The 19,466-nt window shown below is 48.6% G+C and overlaps 1 protein-coding gene across 1 annotated transcript in view; it reads right to left on the bottom strand.

Annotated features, from left to right (window-relative positions):
- Positions 1–354: 354 nt before the first annotated feature.
- fgd1 (FYVE, RhoGEF and PH domain containing 1) overlaps positions 355–19,466 on the bottom strand; it is a 19,726-nt gene continuing 614 nt past the window's right edge. Inside the window, exons 2-18 of the mRNA XM_073470670.1 lie at positions 15,433–15,738; positions 15,152–15,350; positions 14,307–15,069; positions 13,270–13,359; positions 13,042–13,190; positions 6,559–6,715; positions 6,094–6,232; positions 5,370–5,428; positions 4,228–4,374; positions 2,462–2,554; positions 2,286–2,365; positions 1,758–1,788; positions 1,465–1,608; positions 1,266–1,394; positions 969–1,127; positions 731–877; positions 355–630 (exon numbers count right to left, since the gene is read on the bottom strand). Of these exons, the coding sequence (XP_073326771.1) occupies positions 355–630; positions 731–877; positions 969–1,127; positions 1,266–1,394; positions 1,465–1,608; positions 1,758–1,788; positions 2,286–2,365; positions 2,462–2,554; positions 4,228–4,374; positions 5,370–5,428; positions 6,094–6,232; positions 6,559–6,715; positions 13,042–13,190; positions 13,270–13,359; positions 14,307–15,069; positions 15,152–15,350; positions 15,433–15,738 (3,068 nt within the window). The remainder of the gene's footprint in view (positions 631–730; positions 878–968; positions 1,128–1,265; positions 1,395–1,464; positions 1,609–1,757; positions 1,789–2,285; positions 2,366–2,461; positions 2,555–4,227; positions 4,375–5,369; positions 5,429–6,093; positions 6,233–6,558; positions 6,716–13,041; positions 13,191–13,269; positions 13,360–14,306; positions 15,070–15,151; positions 15,351–15,432; positions 15,739–19,466) is intronic.

Raw genomic sequence — 19,466 nt, 5'->3', positions numbered from 1 at the left:
GCCCACCTCCATGCTTTACAGCACAGGTGAAGAAAAAGAGAGAGAGAGAGAGAGAGAGAGAGAGACGCCATCTTGTGTTGATATGAGGAGGAATCATGCAGACGAACCACTTAAATACACAAGTGTGTGTGTGTGAGTGTGTGTGTGTGTGTGTGTTCATGTGTGTGTGAGTGTGTGTGTGTGTGTGTGTGTGAGTGTGTGTGTGTGTGTGTGTTCATGTGTGTGTGTGTGTGTTCATGTGTGTGTGTTAAACATCAGCTACGAGTGTGTGTGTTCTGGTTTTGTTCTGGTTTCCAATAATCTTCATCTCATGACTCCGCCTTCATCATCATCATCCTTCCTCGTCCAATAGAATCACGTGTTCTCCCCCTCCGCTGCTTCTGTTAGCTCCTCCCCCTCCTCCTCCACACACTCCACAATTGGTCGGTGGACTTGATGCTCCTCCCCCCTCCCGGCCCTGGACAGGACATCCATCCATCGCTGCTGTAGCTCCTCCCCCTCGGCGCTGAAGAACAGGGTCAGGTGACTCTGGGAGATCTTGAAGGCGTGGCGTCGCTCCAGGCGGTCACATGACTCAGGAAGGGAGACGTCAAAGCCAATCAGAGGCACGCTGCGCTGCGCCTTCACGTCCTGGTGACAGAATGAGACGTTCAGACTGCATCATGGGTAATAACAGTTATAACTGGTTGGTTTGATGCATGCAGGAACACTGTGTGGCGTTCACGTTCACCTGCGGAGCTCCGTACACGTAGAGCACCAGAGGCTCGTTCTCTGGGATGACGAACCACGCCTTCTGCCAGCCCCGCCCACTTCCTTTCTCCATGTGGTGAAGAAAACTACAAATCACACTATTCTCTGCTGCCAGGGACGCCTGTTTCTATGGCAACAAGAGACAGACAGAAGGACAGCGTCAGGTTTCTGCAACTACACACAGAGAAATGGTGATGTCACAGTGATGTCACACTAACCTCCAGGATGGAGCGCCTCCTGTGGGCACTGCTGGGTAGCGTACCAGGTGACGGAGACACGCCCACCAGCATGGCGTAGCAGTCAACACACACTCGGTTGGTTCGGTTGTTGTCGTAGGACAGACGAGCGCGAAACTCGGAACATTTCCCACAAACCACCTGGAAGCGACACAGACAAACAGTCAGCTGGACGCATTAAAGAAACAGCTGTTAAATGTAAACATGGTGAACAGAGGAGACGTCCACAGGCTCCGCCCCTCGGTTACAGTGATGTCACAGATTATAAACGTGTCGTACGTGTCCGCAGGCTTTACAGTGGTGTCGTCTCTTGGTGATGGAGTTGAACGGCTCCTGACACTTCATACACAGAGTCACCTCCTTCTCTCTGATCGGAGTCGGAGCTCTCTTCCCCAGCTCCACACAGCTCTGACACACAGACACACAGACACACACAGACACACACACACACAGGGACAGTTGGACACACTTCACACACTTTCATGTGAAAAAGGTTGTCAGCTCTGAGCTGTGAGGTTACCGGAGAGTGAGGCGGCGTGGACTCATCGTCTCGTAGAGAACAGTTCAGATGTCTGAAGCTCTCCACCGTCTGCTCGTGTCTCTGAATGGTTGCCTGGATGGCCTGATGAGACACACACACACACACACACACACACACACACACACACACACACACACACAAACAATAAGAGATAATAGTCCACTGCAGTCAGGTGAGAAGTCTTCAGAGCGCTGTTACGTCACAGCTTTGTTGTGTTGTCTTGTGTTTACCTGGATCCAGTCTTTCTTCTCCTCCTCCGTCCTGCAGACACACAATCACACATCAGTCAGAAGACAAAGTGTCTGTGGGACGACTGGGTCCCAGGTACACACACCTCAATACTGGGATGAGCTTACACACAACTAAGACCCAGTTCAGACCTGGTATTAACATCTGTCACATCTGTCCTGAGTGACCACCTGTGATCTGATGTCACTTCCTGCTCTGTCTGAAACAAACCCGTCCATCACTGAGACAAACAGACTCCATGTTTTTACACAAAGACAGAAAGAAGTTCATGTAGAACATTTGCTGAATTTACAAGAAGGAACAAATAAGTCAGAATCAGTCAGAGACAGAGTTTCACACAGTTTATAAAGTGTCTCCAACTCAACAACTCACTAAACTGACACATTTGTTAAGGGAGTCTGGTGATGTTGTGTTACTGGTTGAAACAGACAGTGTGTTCACAGACAGCTGCTACTGAAATTAGCAGGTTAACAAACATGTCATTAACATCACAGTGTGTGTGTTTGGACCTGGCCTGCAGCTCCAGTGATCTCTGTTTTCCAGACACCAGGAAGGTCCTTGGGACGGCAGCACTGCTTGTCTCTTTCAGCTGGACACACACACATGTGGACAGGTGTAGTCAGACAGGTGTAGACAGAGGACCTCCATCAGTAATCAGTGTCTTAATCAGCTGATCATGTCTCACCTCCATACCGTCCACATCGATGCGAGCACGTACGCCGTACTTCTGACCAATCAGACGCAGCTTTGGGACGCAATACAGCAGCCGGTCGTTAAACTGTGGAGAGACGATGATGTCACTTATTATTACTACGTCAACAGTAGAGACAGTAGAGTCAATAGAGACAGTAGAGACAGTAGAGTCAGTAGAGACAGTAGAAGACAGTAGAGATAGTAGAGACAGTAGAGTCAACAGAGACAGCAGAGTCAGTAGAAGACAGTAGAGTCAGTAGAAGACAGTAGAGTCAATAGAGTCAGTAGAAGACAGTAGAGTCAGTAGAAGACAGTAGAGTCAATAGAGACAGTAGAAGACAGTAGAGTCAGTAGAGACAGTAGAGTCAATAGAGACAGTAGAGACAGTAGAGACAATAGAGACAGTAGAGTCAATAGAGACAGTAGAGACAGTAGAGTCAGTAGAAGACAGTAGAGACAGTAGAGACAATAGAGACAGTAGAGACAGTAGAGACAATAGAGACAGTAGAGACAGTAGAGACAATAGAGTCAGTAGAGACAGTAGAAGACAGTAGAGACAGTAGAGACAATAGAGTCAGTAGAGACAATAGAGACAATAGAGACAGTAGAGACAATAGAGACAGTAGAGACAGTAGAAGACAGTAGAGACAGTAGAGACAATAGAGTCAGTAGAGACAGTAGAGACAGTAGAGTCAGTAGAGACAGTAGAAGACAGTAGAGACAGCAGAGACAGTAGAGACAGTAGAGACAGTAGAAGACAGTAGAAGACAGTAGAGACAGTAGAGACAGTAGAAGACAGTAGAAGACAGTAGAGACAATAGAGACAGTAGAGTCAGTAGAGTCAATAGAGTCAGTAGAAGACAGTAGAGACAATAGAGACAGTAGAGTCAATAGAGACAGTAGAGACAGTAGAAGACAGTAGAGACAATAGAGACAGTAGAGTCAATAGAGACAGTAGAGACAGTAGAAGACAGTAGAGACAGTAGAGACAATAGAGACAGTAGAGACAGTAGAGACAATAGAGTCAGTAGAGACAGTAGAGACAGTAGAAGACAGTAGAGATAGTAGAAGACAGTAGAGACAGTAGAGACAGTAGAGTCAGTAGAGACAGTAGAAGACAGTAGAGTCAGTAGAGACAGTAGAGTCAGTAGAGACAATAGAGTCAGTAGAGACAGTAGAGACAGTAGAAGACAGTAGAGACAGTAGAGACAATAGAGACAGTAGAGTCAGTAGAGACAGTAGAGTCAGTAGAAGACAGTAGAGACAGTAGAGACAATAGAGACAGTAGAGACAGTAGAGACAATAGAGACAGTAGAGACAATAGAGTCAGTAGAGACAGTAGAAGACAGTAGAGACAGTAGAGACAATAGAGTCAGTAGAGACAATAGAGACAATAGAGACAGTAGAGACAGTAGAGACAATAGAGACAGTAGAGACAGTAGAAGACAGTAGAGACAGTAGAGACAATAGAGTCAGTAGAGACAGTAGAGACAGTAGAGACAGTAGAGTCAGTAGAGACAGTAGAGACAGTAGAGACAGTAGAAGACAGTAGAGACAGCAGAGACAGTAGAGACAGTAGAGACAGTAGAAGACAGTAGAGACAGTAGAGACAGTAGAGACAATAGAGTCAGTAGAGACAGTAGAGACAGTAGAGACAATAGAGACAGTAGAGACAGTAGAGACAGTAGAAGACAGTAGAGACAGTGGAGACAGTAGAGACAGCAGAAGACAGTAGAGACAGGAGAGGCAGTACAGTACCAGTATGAGGTATCTGTCCTGTGTGGTCCCGTTCTTGTTGGACAGTTTGAGGATGTGTCCTTCTTTAATGAGCTCGTTTGTAGGGTTAACAATGTCTTCTTCTCCTCCCAACAACTCGTACACCTTCAACAGCTTCCTCATCCTCTCCTGAAGGACGACACACACACACACACACACACACACACACACACACAGGTGGGGTCAGGACATGATCACCTGTCTGATCATCTTCAATCAGTTTATTAAAACATCAGAAATTTAATAGAAAAGGAAATTTTAACATGTAACTGAGACCTCCACCCCACAGAGAGACCAGCAGAGTCCAGAGACCAGGTCCTGGGTCACAGTGAACCAGGTCCTGGGTCACAGTGGACCAGGTCCTGGGTCACAGTGAACCAGGTCCTGGGTCACAGTGGACCAGGTCTTGGGTCACAGTGAACCAGGTCCTGGGTCACAGTGGACCAGGTCCTGGGTCACAGTGAACCAGGTCCTGGGTCACAGTGGACCAGATGTATGAATGAACTCAGAGGTTTCTCCAGGTGTTGTTGAGTATTTGAACACTTCAGCAGCAGCTTCTCTTCAATCAGTCAGTTAATGAGAGACCACAGCAGAGCTGCTCACACCAGTGTGAGACCAGTGTAGAACCAGTGTAGAACCAGTGTGATGGACACCGGTCTATGTCTTCTTGTTTATTGTTCAGGAGCCAGCAGTCTTAGTGCCCCATGCTGCTCACAGGTGGTACTACTGTCGGTACCAGGTCACAAAGACAAACCGTATCTATTCTGTTTCCCTCAGAAGAAAAACTACCAACAACACAGAACGTTTCATTTCCTGAGAGAAACACTGACGGTGTCCTGACTCTACAGTCAGCATTTATACTTCACTCTGATTGGCTATGACATGTCTGAGTCTCTTCAACTCTAGGAAATAGAAACACGTCGACGGACCAATGAAACGAGCCGAGTCTGAGGTAAAACATGACTCAGCACTTCAGACGCTTAATGAGATTAATTAAAGATGGAGAGAAGCTTAATGACACACTGACAGCGTTTGATGTGTGTGTGTGTGTGTGTGTGTGTGTCTGTGTGTGTGTGTGTGTCTGTGTGTGTGTGTGTGTCTGTGTGTGTGTGTGTGTGTCTCACCATCTTCCTGATGGCGGCGTTGGAGTGTTCTGCTGCCGTGGCGATCAGCTCCAGAGACTCTGCAGAGAGACATGATGGACACATGAGACCAGCAGAGAGCAGTCAGACTGATCTGTCTGCTGTTGGAGCTGTAAGGACGAGCAGCTCTGTACTCTGCTGCTACAACACTCAAACAACTTTACTTTGATTCTCCATCATCATCATGTCCTCAGGGTCCATCTGTCCTCTGTCCTACATGTTTCAGATGTGTTCCTGCTCCTGCTCACCTGACTCAGATGAACGGGTCGTTATCGGCTGCAGCAGAGCTTAATAACGAGCTGATTATTTGAATCAGGTGTGTTGGAGCAGGGAAACATCTAAACCATGCAGGACAGGGTCCCAGAGGACCAGAACTGAGAGTCCATCAGCACATATGTCAGCCAAAACAAGACAAGAAGAAGAAGCTGCACACTGAGGATCCTCCATTTAATAACAATAACAACATTTTCACATCATGACTTCATGTAGAACATGAAAATAATGAAGAATTTGTTTCACAGAGTTTATACAGTTTCTAACTCAACAACTCGCTAAACGAAGACATTTTTGAATAGAGTCTGGTGACTTTCTCCACGGCTTTCATACAGAGCAGGAAGTGACATCACAGGTTAATGTAGCTGTGAACTGGATCTGGTTCACGAGGCAGTGGTGTGTGTGTGTGTGTGTGTGTGTGTGTTGTACGTACTCTGGGCGTCCCTGTGGTCGGGGGCGTCCTCCGGCAGGCGGTGCAGATAATCTTTGAGCAGCAGCTCGTAGCGAGGAATCCTCTGAACAGGCTCCAACATGTGATGCTGCAGAGTCAAGTTCCCACAGCGCTCCTCCCTCTGCACACACACAGACACACACACATGAACACACACAGACACACACACACACACACATACACGCCCACGTGAACACACACAGACACACACACACACACACGAACACACACACACACACACATACACACCCACGTGAACACACAGACACTCAGACACACACACACACACACACACAGACACACACATACAGACTCAGACACACACACACACACACGAACACACACACACACACACACACACACAAACACACAACGACACACTCAGACAGACACACACACACAGACATGGGCAGGCTGACAGCAGCAGGGTCAGAGGTCAAAGGTCACCTGGATCTCCTGGACGATGGTCTTGAACTGGGCCGATCGCTCCATCCAGGTGTTCACCAGCTCCATGGCCCGGTCGAAGTTCTTCACGTACTCACCGTACATCTTCAGGAACGGAGCGAGCTTCTGAAGGATGTCACCGATCCGTGGGTTCAAGTCCCTGAGACGCAGAGAGGAGGTCAGAGGAGAGGAGAGGAGAGGAGAGGAGAGGAGAGGAGAGGAGAGGAGAGGAGGAGAGGAGAGGAGAGGAGAGGAGAGGAGAGGAGAGGAGAGGAGGAGAGGAGAGGAGAGGAGAGGAGAGGAGGAGGAGGAGGAGGAGAGGAGAGGAGAGGAGAGGAGAGGAGAGGAGAGGAGAGGAGAGGAGGAGGAGAGGAGGAGAGGAGAGGAGAGGAGAGGAGAGGAGAGGAGAGGAGAGGAGGAGAGAGGAGAGGAGAGGAGAGGAGAGGTTTTGTTTTAAAAGTCCCTTTATTGATCCACTTCAAGAAGCAAACAAAAAATCACTCATTCACTTGCTTCAGGACAACAACAACAACCAAATCGACACCAACAATACAAAGAGAGTTTCAGATATGTATATCTAACTCCCCGTCCTCCCCCACAGAGCACAGAACCTCCCCAACAGCCCATATATGTTTGAAAGCCTGCAAAGTGTCCATCATTTTATAGTAGGTATGTTCCACTCGCAGTCTGGCCTTCAGCAGTCCTCGCAGAACCGACACCGGTTCCACACTGCCCACAGTTTGAGCTAGATTCCTGCGAGTCAGCCAGATGGCCAACTTTGCAGAACCAGCTATGAAGTTCAACAGTGTGTGGACACAATTCTTCTTGACACTGTATTTTGGGCCAAAAATAAAGAAATCAAAAGAAAAAACCTCCCCAAGACCCCGAAACCAGGTTTTTAACAACTCAAACAAAGCATCCAGGCGTGGACACTGAACAAATAAATGTGCCAAAGTCTCAGCCTGTGAACAAAAAATACATCCCTCCCCCAGCTCAGGATCAAGGTGTGCTCTGTATCTGTTTGTAGCTATTGCACCGTGCACAATCCTCCACTGGAGGTCTGCTGTCCGCTTTTCAACGGGCGGCTTGTACAGGGACCGCCAGCTGCCTTTTGGGGAAACATCTGGGCCAAAAAACCGAGTCCACCTCGACTCCTCCATCCCTGCCAGAGGCTGCACGTTTAGTGTCTTGACGCTGATGTGATACAGTGCCTTCTTTCCCACAGCCTGAAACTTGTCCAGGTGAGGGGTTTCGAACAACAGCAGCTGACCTCCTCCCTCCTGCCACTCCCCCACAGCTGGGGTGATGAACAGAGAGGGGAAGCTGTATTCGCACTCCTCATCCCACCGATCACACAGCGTGCGGTCTTCTGCAGTCTCTCTCAGGTGTTGAGGCAGGGCAGCACAGACTTCCTCCACCACTTTATTGATAAGCCTGATAGAGGTGATGTTGCTGTTATTTTTCAGATTGTCCACAGATGTCGCCGTCATCCTCATTAAATGGCCCAGTTTGGTGCAGCCAGCTCCTCTCAGATTGGCTCGCAGGCTGGCAGACTGCAGAGTCCTAGTGCTGATAAAGCTGTTGAAGAACAGAGGTTCCTCAAACAGCCACAGCCCCGGAGTCTCCTCAGTGTCACGCCTGATCTTAAACATCTGCCAAGCCTGCAGAACCGAGGTGTAAAAAGGAGCCAATCCACTTAGGTCCATTTCTTCAGGTTTTAAGAGGAACAGGTGTTTATCATAGTCCAGCCGTCCAGCTCTTCTCAGCAGCCAGCAAGCCAGAGGGTCGAGGCAACCAAATTACTGGCAACCAGAACTCTTCCCCTATATGACAGCTGGGGTATCAACCATTTCCATTTAGACAACCGAGCACACACTTTCTCCTTCACTCCCTCCCAATTCTTTTTCTGGAAGCCCTCTGTGCCCAAAAAAACTCCCAACACCTTTAATCCCTCTTTCCCCCATTCGAGTCCTCCAGGCAGACCTGGCACTGCCTGATGGTCACCGTGACCGACCCACAGAGCTTTGCTTTTCACCCAATTCACCCATGGAGATGATGCCTTTTCATATAGGGACAGGGTGTCGTTCAAAACCTGAACATCACCCTGGTTGGAGACAGAAATATTAACATCGTCTGCGTAGGCAGAAAGGGCAGGAAAACCATGCTCAGGCTTGAAAGTACCGGTCAGTGAGAGACCACTGAGTCGATCTCTCAGCCTGCACAGTAGAGGCTCGATAGCCAGGCTGTACAGCTGGCCCGAGATGGGACAGCCCTGCCTTATCCCACGCTTCACAGGGATTGGCCGACTCAGCCCTGCCCCCACCTTCACCATACACTGTGCATCCCTGTACAACAAACTCACCCAAGCCAAAATACCATCACCAATGCCAAACGCCTTAAGTGCAGAAAACAAATATGAGTGATCCACCCTGTCAAATGCTTTCTCCTGGTCCGACGAAACAATACCAATGCTGACATTATCACCTTTGCACACGTCTATTATGTCACGAATGAGAAAGATGTTGTCCATGATTGACCTGTCAGGAATACAGTAGGTCTGATCATGGTGTACAATTATGTCCAGGATGTCTTTAAGCCTGTTTGATAAGGCTCTGGAAAGCACCTTGTAGTCTGTACAAAGGAGAGCAACTGGCCTCCAGTTCTTCAGTAAGGCCAGGTCTCCTTTCTTTGGCAGCAGAGAAAGCACTGCACGCTGACAGGAGACAGGAAGAGATCCTGTTCTGAAACTCTCTAACAGAACACAGTGCAGATCAGGTCCAAGAATATTCCAAAAGTGTTTAAAAAAGTCAGTGGAGAGCCCATCGATCCCTGGTGCCCGTCCCGATGCCATCTGGTTGACAGCAACCGTCAGTTCCTCCAAAGTCAGCTCAAAGTCCAGAGCAGCTTTCTTTCCCTCACTAACTCCACTCACTCCAGGAGCTCCTCACGGCCCTCCATGCTGCATTGCTCTTCCCCAAAGGGATTGGTATTGTGACAGCCCAGGGCTGTCTGTGCTGCATGTCTGTGCTGCCTGTGTCTGTCTGTGTGTTTCCCTTCCCCCTGCAGTAGCTGTAGTTTGATGCGGAGCCTGGGAATCAGGAACACCTGCGGCCGTGATTCCCAGTCTACAAAAGATGGCTGTCCAATCTGCTCTGGCGCTCGCCCTGCCACTAGCTGGAAGCTCGGCCCGAGCCACCTTTGCTTTTCCTTTTATTTTGTGTTCTGGTTATGGTTCAGTTCGCACTTATTCCTTACTTTGTAAATAAAATTCACGTTTATTATTGATACTCCGTCCTCCGTTTGGTTGTTTTGTTGTGGTCACTGAGCCGGGCCATAACAATTGGGGGCTCGTCCTACTGGAGTAACTTGATTGTGGGGTAATGTTGCTTCTGTGGAGATTGATCTGTCTTCCTCTTTGTTTGGGAAGTGCTTTGTTTGATGTTCACACCTAGACAGGTGTGACGTCATTCTGGGGATTCCCGGCGGGATTCCCGGCGGGATTCCCTGTGGGAACGCTCGTACGTGAGGATCGTAGGAGAAGAGGAATTGTTCTGGGCTGATTAAGTGGTCATGATAGATGTGTGACAGTGTGTTTTGTGTGGAAGGGGACAGGAGAAGTTGCGTGTTGGCCTCTTTTTTGTAATCAGTGTGATGACTCCCCGGTAGGTTAAGCGCGCTACCCCTTTGGGATTTGCGGTGTCACTGTAGTGTGGGGTGAAAGTGGTTAGAGCGGTTGTCTCGGGAGCACGTCCATAGTGCTGACGGATTGCCAGCTTGCTGGTCGCTTGGTCACACTAGTGGTAGAGAGTGCGTAAGTACCCGTCATCAGTATTCCCTGAAGACTAGGGTCGAGTTTAGTTAGAAATGGATAGGCAGTTAGCGGGGTGTCCATCCGCTGAGATTCTGGTGACCATACTGTCTGGTATGATTTGAGGTCATAATCGTATCTTCTTTTGTTTTCCTTGGTGATTCTGTTTTTTTGCGCGTCTGTTATCATGGCAGGAGTAGAGGATTTTGTGAGGGCTCCCTCAGCGGAGTTTGTGGAACAGTGCACAAAGACAGACACAACAGTTGTTGAAACTGGCAGAGCACTATAACATATATGTCTCGGATAAAAGGTTGAAAGAAAATATGAAAGCAATTGTGATGGCAAATTTGTGTGACCACGACTGTGCCACCTTATGAGAGAAAGGCTGCGGTGAGTGTCGGTGCGCAGGATGCAGGCTCAAATTTAACATTTGAACAACAGCAGGAGTTGCTGACGTTAAGATTTCAGTTAGAGAAAGAAAAGGAACTGGAATTGGAGCAGATGAGGCGAAAAGCTGATTTGGAGAAGACTGTGGCACTGGAAAAATTAAGGCAGCACACTGAGTTGGCTAGATTGGACTTGGAGACTCAGAGGATGACTCTCATCAGAGAGGGCAGATTGCCTGGTGGTCGGGGTGGTGACTCCGGTGATATTTTGAGTAGTCTACAGTTAGTCCCGAAGTTTAATGAAAAAGATGTGGACACGTTTTTTGCCCTGTTTGAGCGTGTAGCCGACACAAGAGTTTGGAGTGACGCGGACAGGGTCGTGTTGTTACAGTGTGTGCTGACAGGGTAGATTTGTCACAGAACATGGACATATGAAAACCAGAACATGTTTGTTATTATCTGGACAATTCTTTGGCCAATTTAAGGTTCTTGGCCAGGAAAACAAGCATGTCAATGTTCTCCTCAGTCAGCCTCACGCATCTAGGGCTGCAGATGAAGCCTGATGTGCTGAACACTCGTTCTGAAGCGCAGCTTGAGGCTGGAATGCACAGGTACTTTCTGGCAAAATGTGCAAGAGTTGGCAGGGTGGTTGCATGGTTCTACCACCAGGTGAGAGGGTCTTCAGAAGCACTTAACTCTTTCATTTGTTTGTACAACAAGAATTCACATGCAAGTTGGTCAGCACGGGATGTGGAGTGACCCACCCTGCCCTCAGCCCCACCTGCCTCCTCCCTCTTCTCAAACTTGATGGTGGACAGCAGGCTTTTCAAATCTGTTTTTCTTTTTTTTGCCCCTCCTTGATCTTCCTGTTGCTGCTGCTCTGCTACTTCGACCTGCTGTGGAGCTTCATCACATTTCTGCAACAGTATTGCCTTCACCTCTTCCTCATTGGTAACAAAAGTGTCCTTAAATCTCGGGTCAAGGAATGTCGCAGTGTTGAGGAGAGTGTCCAGCAGTCTGCTTTCATATCTTGCTCAGAAGTCTGTTCTTATTTTGTCTTTCAAATCATGTGAAAGAATGCTCTCTCCATCCTTCACCGTCAGACAGGAAAATATTTTCCATTTCAGGGGCAGCACAGAAGACAATGTGGGGTCCTTCTCTCCACTCAATGCATCTGTGAAGCTGCTTAGTGGGCCAAGGACCTCTCTAATAGTTTCTAGGGTTGTCACGTCTGAGTCTTTAGGCATCAGGTGCCACTTCTTACGATTTTCAGCCAAAGCAGCACAGACAGCTTGTTGCTGTATACAGAATCTGTCCACCATCTCAAAGGTGGAGTTCCACATGTAGGCTCGTCGTGAATGAGCTTGTGCTCGGGTAGGTTCAAGGTCTTCTGTTTCTCCTTCAAGTTCCTCATCATTTTGTTTGACCTGGAAAAGGCAGACATGGTTTTTCGGAGTCTGGACAAGCATGCTGAGACACGGTCCAGGCTTAAAGCCTTGCCTACAGTCAGAAGGTTATGGCCAAAACATGGTATCCAGGTGTAGCTCTCAAATGCTTTTTTGTTGTTAAAGGCATTGTCAGTGGTTATCCCGGCCATGTTTGACAGGTTCAGTCCCCATTTCTCAGACACAATCTCCTCCAGGGCTTCATGGACACTATCTGATGTGTAATCTGAATATAAAGTTGAACCTCCTAAACACCAGGACTGTGTTTTCCAGGATTCAGTTATATACTGGATTGTGATTGCCATGTATGCATCAACTGCCCTGCTCGTCCAGATGTCTGTAGTGCAGGCGAAGGAAGGATGGTGTGCAAGTTCTGCCTGAATAACATTTCCTGGTCTCAGTGTACAGCTTTGGCATTTCACTATACATGAAATAATTTCTCCCGGCATGTCATAGTTTCTGTCCAGCTGCTGCACAAGGTTCCGAAATCCACTTTTCTCAACTGTATATATTGGCACCTAGTCAAGACAAATAAACTCAGCTACTGCTTTGTTCAGTCTTTTTGCATCTTTTGAGTCTTTATCGTACTTTCTGTTGCTATCAAACAGAGCTGGAAGGGAAGGCTGCCTCAACTTGCTGGTTGTAGGTTGTGCTTGCATCTGTTTGTTTGTCTGTGTGGGGTGGGGGGCAGAGATGGATAAATTATGCTTATGCGCCACTCACACATCCACCACCACCAACCACTCACGCTCACCGGAAACAGAAACGAGGAGAGGAGAGGAGGAGAGGAGAGGAGGAGAGGAGGAGAGGAGAGGAGGAGGAGAGAGGGGAGAGGGGAGGTGCTCACCACTCCTCCATGCGTTTCTGCAGGGCCGGCAGGAGGAACTGCTGGTGGAAACAGTAGATGGAGCAGATGTTGGAGAAGATTCCCTGAACCACGTCACAGGGGAAGGAGGAGCGAGAGCGAGCCTCCTCCAGGAGTCGAGCACAGAACACCTGCAGGAGGAGAGAGGAGCAGGTGAGACCTGCAGGTAAACTCTGACACGTCTCCAGGATGTCACAGCATGAGGCTCACCTGGTCCAGGAGGTGGAGCTTGGAGACGTAGGCGGTCTCTGTGTGCAGCAGCTCATTGGCTATGTTGAAGACCCTCTGCTGGACAGACAGCTGAGAGACAGACAGGCAGAGAGACACACAGACAGACAGACAGACAGACAGACAGACAGGCAGACAGACACACACACAGACAGACAGAATGTTAAACAGCTGTTTAATGTTTTTATTCAACACATTCTTCACCCTGCCGCCTACATTACCCACAATGCATCTTACTAGGTGACAACAGTGGAGGCAGCTTATCTATTGACTTATTGATCATTATCAGTGATTGATCATGTGACCTCCGTCCTACAGGCGGCGCTGTGTTCTGGTTGTGTTGTGTTCTGGTTGTGTTGTGTTGCGTTGTGGTTGTGTTGTGTTGTATTGTGTTGTGTTGTGTTGTGTTGTGTTGTGTTGTGTTGTGTTGTGTTCTGGTTGTGTTCTGGTTCTGTTGTGTTGTGTTGTGTTCTGGTTCTGTTGTGTTGTGTTCTGGTTGTGTTGTGTTGTGTTCTGGTTCTGTTGTGTTGTGTTGTGTTGTGTTCTGGTTGTGTTGTGTTGTGTTGTGTTGTGTCCTGGTTGTGTTCTGGTTCTGTTGTGTTGTGTTATGTTCTGGTTGTGTTGTGTTCTGGTTGTGTTGTGTTGTGTTGTGTTCTGGTTGTGTTCTGGTTATGTTGTGTTGTGTTGTGTTGTGTCCTGGTTGTGTTGTGTTGTGTTGTGTTGTGTCCTGGTTGTGTTCTGGTTCTGTTGTGTTGTGTTGTGTTGTGTTCTGGTTGTGTTGTGTTGTGTTGTGTTGTGTCCTGGTTGTGTTCTGGTTCTGTTGTGTTGTGTGCTGGTTCTGTTGTGTTGTGTTCTGGTTGTGTTGTGTTGTGTTGTGTTCTGGTTGTGTTCTGGTTATGTTGTGTTCTGGTTCTGTTGTGTTCTGTGCTGGTTCTGTTGTGTTGTGTTCTGGTTCTGTTGTGTTGTGTTCTGGTTGTGTTCTGGATGTGCCTGTCTCTCTCTCTCTCTTCCTGTCTCACCTCAGAGGAGTCCTGTCTGTCAGTCTTTGGTGGAGGCAGCACCAGTGTAAGCTCCGCCTCCTCCTCCTCCAGGTCGCTGTCTCCTTCCTCAGAGAACTCCCTCCTCCTCCTGGCTCCGCCCCTCGCCTCCCCCTCCTCCCCCTCTCCTCCCTCCCCCGCGTACGAGGACGAGCTGGAGAGGCGGGGCAGGAGGGCGGGGCTGCAGGGATAGACCACACCCCCGTCGTCAACACCGGCGAAGCAGAGCTCCTCACTGTGTGACGGAGAGCTGATGCTGTCGATGCCGCTGTCTCGATTGGCCAGCTTCCCGTCCGTCTGTGAGGAGGGAAGGGACAGACGCTCCGAGGGGAGCTCTGATTGGTCAAGCGGCGGCGGCTGCTGCTGTTGTTGCTCCCTCATCTCTACGGCAACCACATCGTCCTCCAGGTGTTTCTCTGAGGCGCTGTAACCCGACTCCATGGAGAGGCGCTTCTGATGGATGTCGTCACGACATGCCGCCACCAGCTCTTCATCATCATCATCATCATCGTCATCATCATGGTCGTCGGGCAGGTCGCCAGCTCCCTCCCCCCCTTCATCCCCCTGTGTGATGTCATCATGACCTTTGAGCTCAGAGGGCGGCTCGTCATCATGAGGGGGAGGGGCGGATGATGATGATGATGAGGATGGTGGTGATGAAGGTCGGGAGGAGGTGGAGGCGGGGTCAGGGAGGCGGGGACACAGAGCCCCCCCGGTGATGTCAGGGACCACGATGATCTGCTCGCTGCACAAATACAAACAAACAACAAATAAACAAACAAACCTGTACGATGACATCACTCCTGCTTCGACCAATCGCAACTCACCGCTCAAACTTCTCGATCAGCGTCAGGACGCAGGTGGGGGAGGCTGTGCCGTCTCCGTGGATGGGCGGAGTCCGGCCCCCTCGGGGGTCCGCTGGGAGGGGCCTACAGGGCGGGGGAGGGGGGAGGGGCTTGTCCGGAGCTCGGGGACGTGGCCTCGACATCCCCGCCTGTTGCTGGAGGTGGGGGGGCTTCGGGGGGACTGTGGAGGGCGGGATCATGAACACGTTAATGTCCTCGTTAATCAGATTAATGTCAACATTCAAATGTAAATAAAGTTTTACCCTGAGGCTTCGGGCCAGGCAGCGGCGGTCTGCTCTTGCTCGGTGGTGTTATTGTCATAGCTGGCAGCTCTGGCGGCCCCGTGTCGTTGACCAGCAGCAGCCCGTTAGCGGAGCCGTGGCGCTCCATTAGCTCTGGCCCTCCCTCCAGGGAGGCGGGGCCTGAGGAGGAGCTGGGCCCCGGATCAGAGCTCAACTGCTGGGGAACGTCGGCGTCCAGCGCCCCCCTGTGGCCGCACGGCGAGCAGGACGGCTCCAGAGAGAGACTCTTAGTCAGCAAGCTGGGACTGGAGGAGGAGGAGGGACCTGAGGGGGGGCAGGTCAGATCACATGACATGAGGCCACGCCCACAGACTGCCAAAATAAAAGCATTTCTCGTTTCATGAAATTTAAAACACAAAGGAAATATCTGCAGTCGTCGTTGATTCAGGCGGAACATTAAAAAAAGAAGTAAGATTCTACGTGTCTGGAGCTCAAACTGGACCGAACCGGCTCTGATGAAGCCCGTGTGATGTGATGGAGCTCCAGGACTGAGACTCACTGAGAGGATCTCAGATTAAATTACCACTTTGATTTTATTCTGATTTTTTTATTTACTGAAGACAGTTCAATTCAATGTAACTTTATTTATCCAGGTAGAGACGATGGTGAGACGCAGCTCCGTCGACAGGACGTCAGTGTGAACTTTAAAACCACACGAGGAAGTTTAGTTTGACTTTGTCTCTATAATGTGTTTCTGATCAGCTTATCAATAAAGTTCAAAAAGGTTTCACTGACATGAATCTTCAGTTTTATCTGACAGACTCACACTAACACACACGGACTCACACACACTAACACAGACACCCACACACACACACACTAACACACACAGACTCACACACATGCACACACACCCACACACACACACACACTAACACACACAGACTCACACACATGCACACACACACACACACACACACACACTAACACAGACACCCACACACACACACACACACTGACACACACACACACTAATAGCTTCCACATGGGGCCTCTGGCTGCTGGATCCGGACAGAAATAAACTCCGCATGGAGGACAGACAGACAGACAGACAGACACACAGACAGACAGACACACACACAGACACACACACAGACAGACACACAGACAGACAGACAGACAGACACACAGAAAGAAAGACACACAGAGACACACAGACAGACACACAGACAGACACACAGAAAGACACACAGAGACACACAGACAGACACACAGACACACAGACACACACAGACAGACACACAGACACACAGAGACACACAGAAAGACAGACACACAGACAGACACAGACAGACACAGACACACAGACAGACACACAGAAAGACACACAGAGACACACAGAAAGACAGACAAACACACAGACACACAGACACACAGAGACACACAGAAAGACACACAGAGACACACAGACAGACACACAGAAAGACACACAGAGACACACAGAAAGACAGACACACACAGACACACAGACACACAGAGACACACAGAAAGACAGACACACAGACAGACAGACACACAGACAGACACACAGACAGACAGACACACAGACAGACACAGACACACACACAGACAGACACAGACACACAGACAGACACAGACACAGACACACAGACACACAGACACACAGACAGACAGACACAGACACAGACACACAGACACACAGACAGACAGACACAGACACAGACACACAGACACACAGACAGACAGACACAGACAGACACACAGACAGACACACAGACACACAGAAAGACAGATGTTTGTGGTCTGGTACGCTGGTCGCTCATTGGCTAAATCCTGCTGCTTCCTGGCAGCTGATTGGCCAAAAGGAATCATTTGAAACAATCAGATTCAAAATGACTTTAAACATTCAACCTTCGCGACTCTGAGTGACTCTCTTCTGTTAGTGTTTCAGTGACTACAACTCCCATCATGCTTTGAGACTGTGGCTCAGTTTGACCCCGCAGGAAACATGTACGTGATTGGTCGATTCTTGACACAAGAAGTGTCGTTCACAGTGAGAGGTGGATCTGTAACATCCCAGCAGTGAGCATGTGCAGAGACAACAGCAAGTGAGACACATCGTTACCATGGTTACTTAACAAGCAAACACAGCATTACATCACACACACGGGGCGATGGTATTGGCTGTAAACTGTGACATCGTCATGACATCACCCCTCCGTGTTCTGTCTCCTCTCAGGCTGATCAATCGATTATTCACGAAGGATCAGAAACCTGCCGCTCATCAATACTGCAGCCACAGCTACTGTTTAAAGGTCCAGTGTCGAGGATTTACTGTCATCTGGTGGTGAGACTGGAGAATGCAACCAACTGAACACCCCTCATCTCAGCCTCCCCTGCAAACACTAAATTCTCTCTGTAGTCAGTGTGTGGTTTGTCCGCTCTGGGCTCCTGTAGAAACTTCCTCTGTAGACGTAAAGACTCATTCTGTGGTAACGAAACACAACAAGTCGTAGTTTCAGATGAAACATCGTGATGAAGATTATATTTCACTGAATCCTTCAGACTGCTCCTTTAACGAGTCATCGTTAATCTACTGTAACGTTTAACAACAATACAACAGATTTACTACAAATTATATCAGTGACAGGAGCTGTGTGTGCGTGTGTGTGTACAGATGTGAACATGATGGGCGAGGTCATGGGAAAACATCAACAGGCTAATTTAAAGCAGATGGTGTGTGTCTGTGTGTGTGTGTGTGTGTCTATTTATAAAGCTCTATTAATATCAGTTGTCTCGTTACACTGACAGACTTTACATTAAGTAGATTTTCTTCAATGAGTTTTATGCTTCTGTCTGTTGTGCAGCTTCACTGACACAACTACATTACCCAGAATCCTCCAGGGTTTCCCACATGACTGACTTTCCTGTGTGGTGAGTGAGAGGTCAGTTATATGCTCCTGTCCATCCACACGTGGAGGTGCAGTTTATGTTTGGATGGAGCTGAGCTGACGGTTTCCCTCTGCTTCCAGTCATTGTGCTAAGCTAGGCTAACCACAGCCTGGATCTTACCTGGAAACACCGACAAGAAGGATTGATGGAAATGATGGACTGTTCCCCTAAAACATCCTCACACACACACACACACATGCACACACACACACACACACACACACACACACGCACACACACACACACACACACACACACACACACACACACACACACAGTCATCATGAATATAAACGGTTAGAACAAAGATCTTGTGATCATCAACAGAACGTCTTCACACAGACCTCCAGCTGACTGACACGCTGACACAGCCCCACCCTGAGGTTCTAGAGGTCAAACAGGAGGTTCTAGTTGTTCTTCAACATGTTCCATTTGTCACAGAAGACATTCTAACGGGCCTCTAGCAGATTTCAGGGGTTCTGTTGGTGATTGAACTCTTGAGAGATGTTGGAGTTCTACTATTTTTAACTGAGGTTCTGGAATATCTAAATAAAACAGACTAACTTCACTAAAGGTCGTCCTACTGGACGTACAGGAGGTTGTAGAGGTGCTTTGTGAGGTTCTAGTGTTTATTGATGAGGTTCTATGAGTCATTACAAGGGTTCTTTACATGCCTTTTAGGTTGTTCTACTAATCATTAAGATGTTTCTAGCAGCCACAGGGGTCCATGAAGTTTAATCAGTCAGGAGGTTCTGTAAAATGTTTCCAGTTATACTTTAGAAGGTTCTAGTCATCACTGAGGAGGTTCTAGAGGTCCATTAAAAGGATCTGATGGTGGTTCCAGGGGCCTGTACTAACTATTGTTTAGGAGGTTTTAGTGGTCCCATGAGGACCTCCTGCAGGATATTTAAGTGGTTCTGCTCCCTCTTTCAGGAGGTTCTAGAGGTGCTTTGTGGGGTTCTAGTATGTATTGGTGAGGTTCCATGGGTTATTATGGGGGTTCCAATGTCTTTTAGGTAGTTCTAGTCCACATTAGGGAATTTTAGCGAGGTTCTATGGGTCCTGTCAATTGTTCTAGTGAT

Source organism: Pagrus major, chromosome 7, assembly GCF_040436345.1.
Source record: "Pagrus major chromosome 7, Pma_NU_1.0".
Classification (NCBI taxonomy): Eukaryota; Metazoa; Chordata; class Actinopteri; order Spariformes; family Sparidae; genus Pagrus; species Pagrus major.
This window is presented reverse-complemented; position numbering and strand designations above follow the sequence as displayed.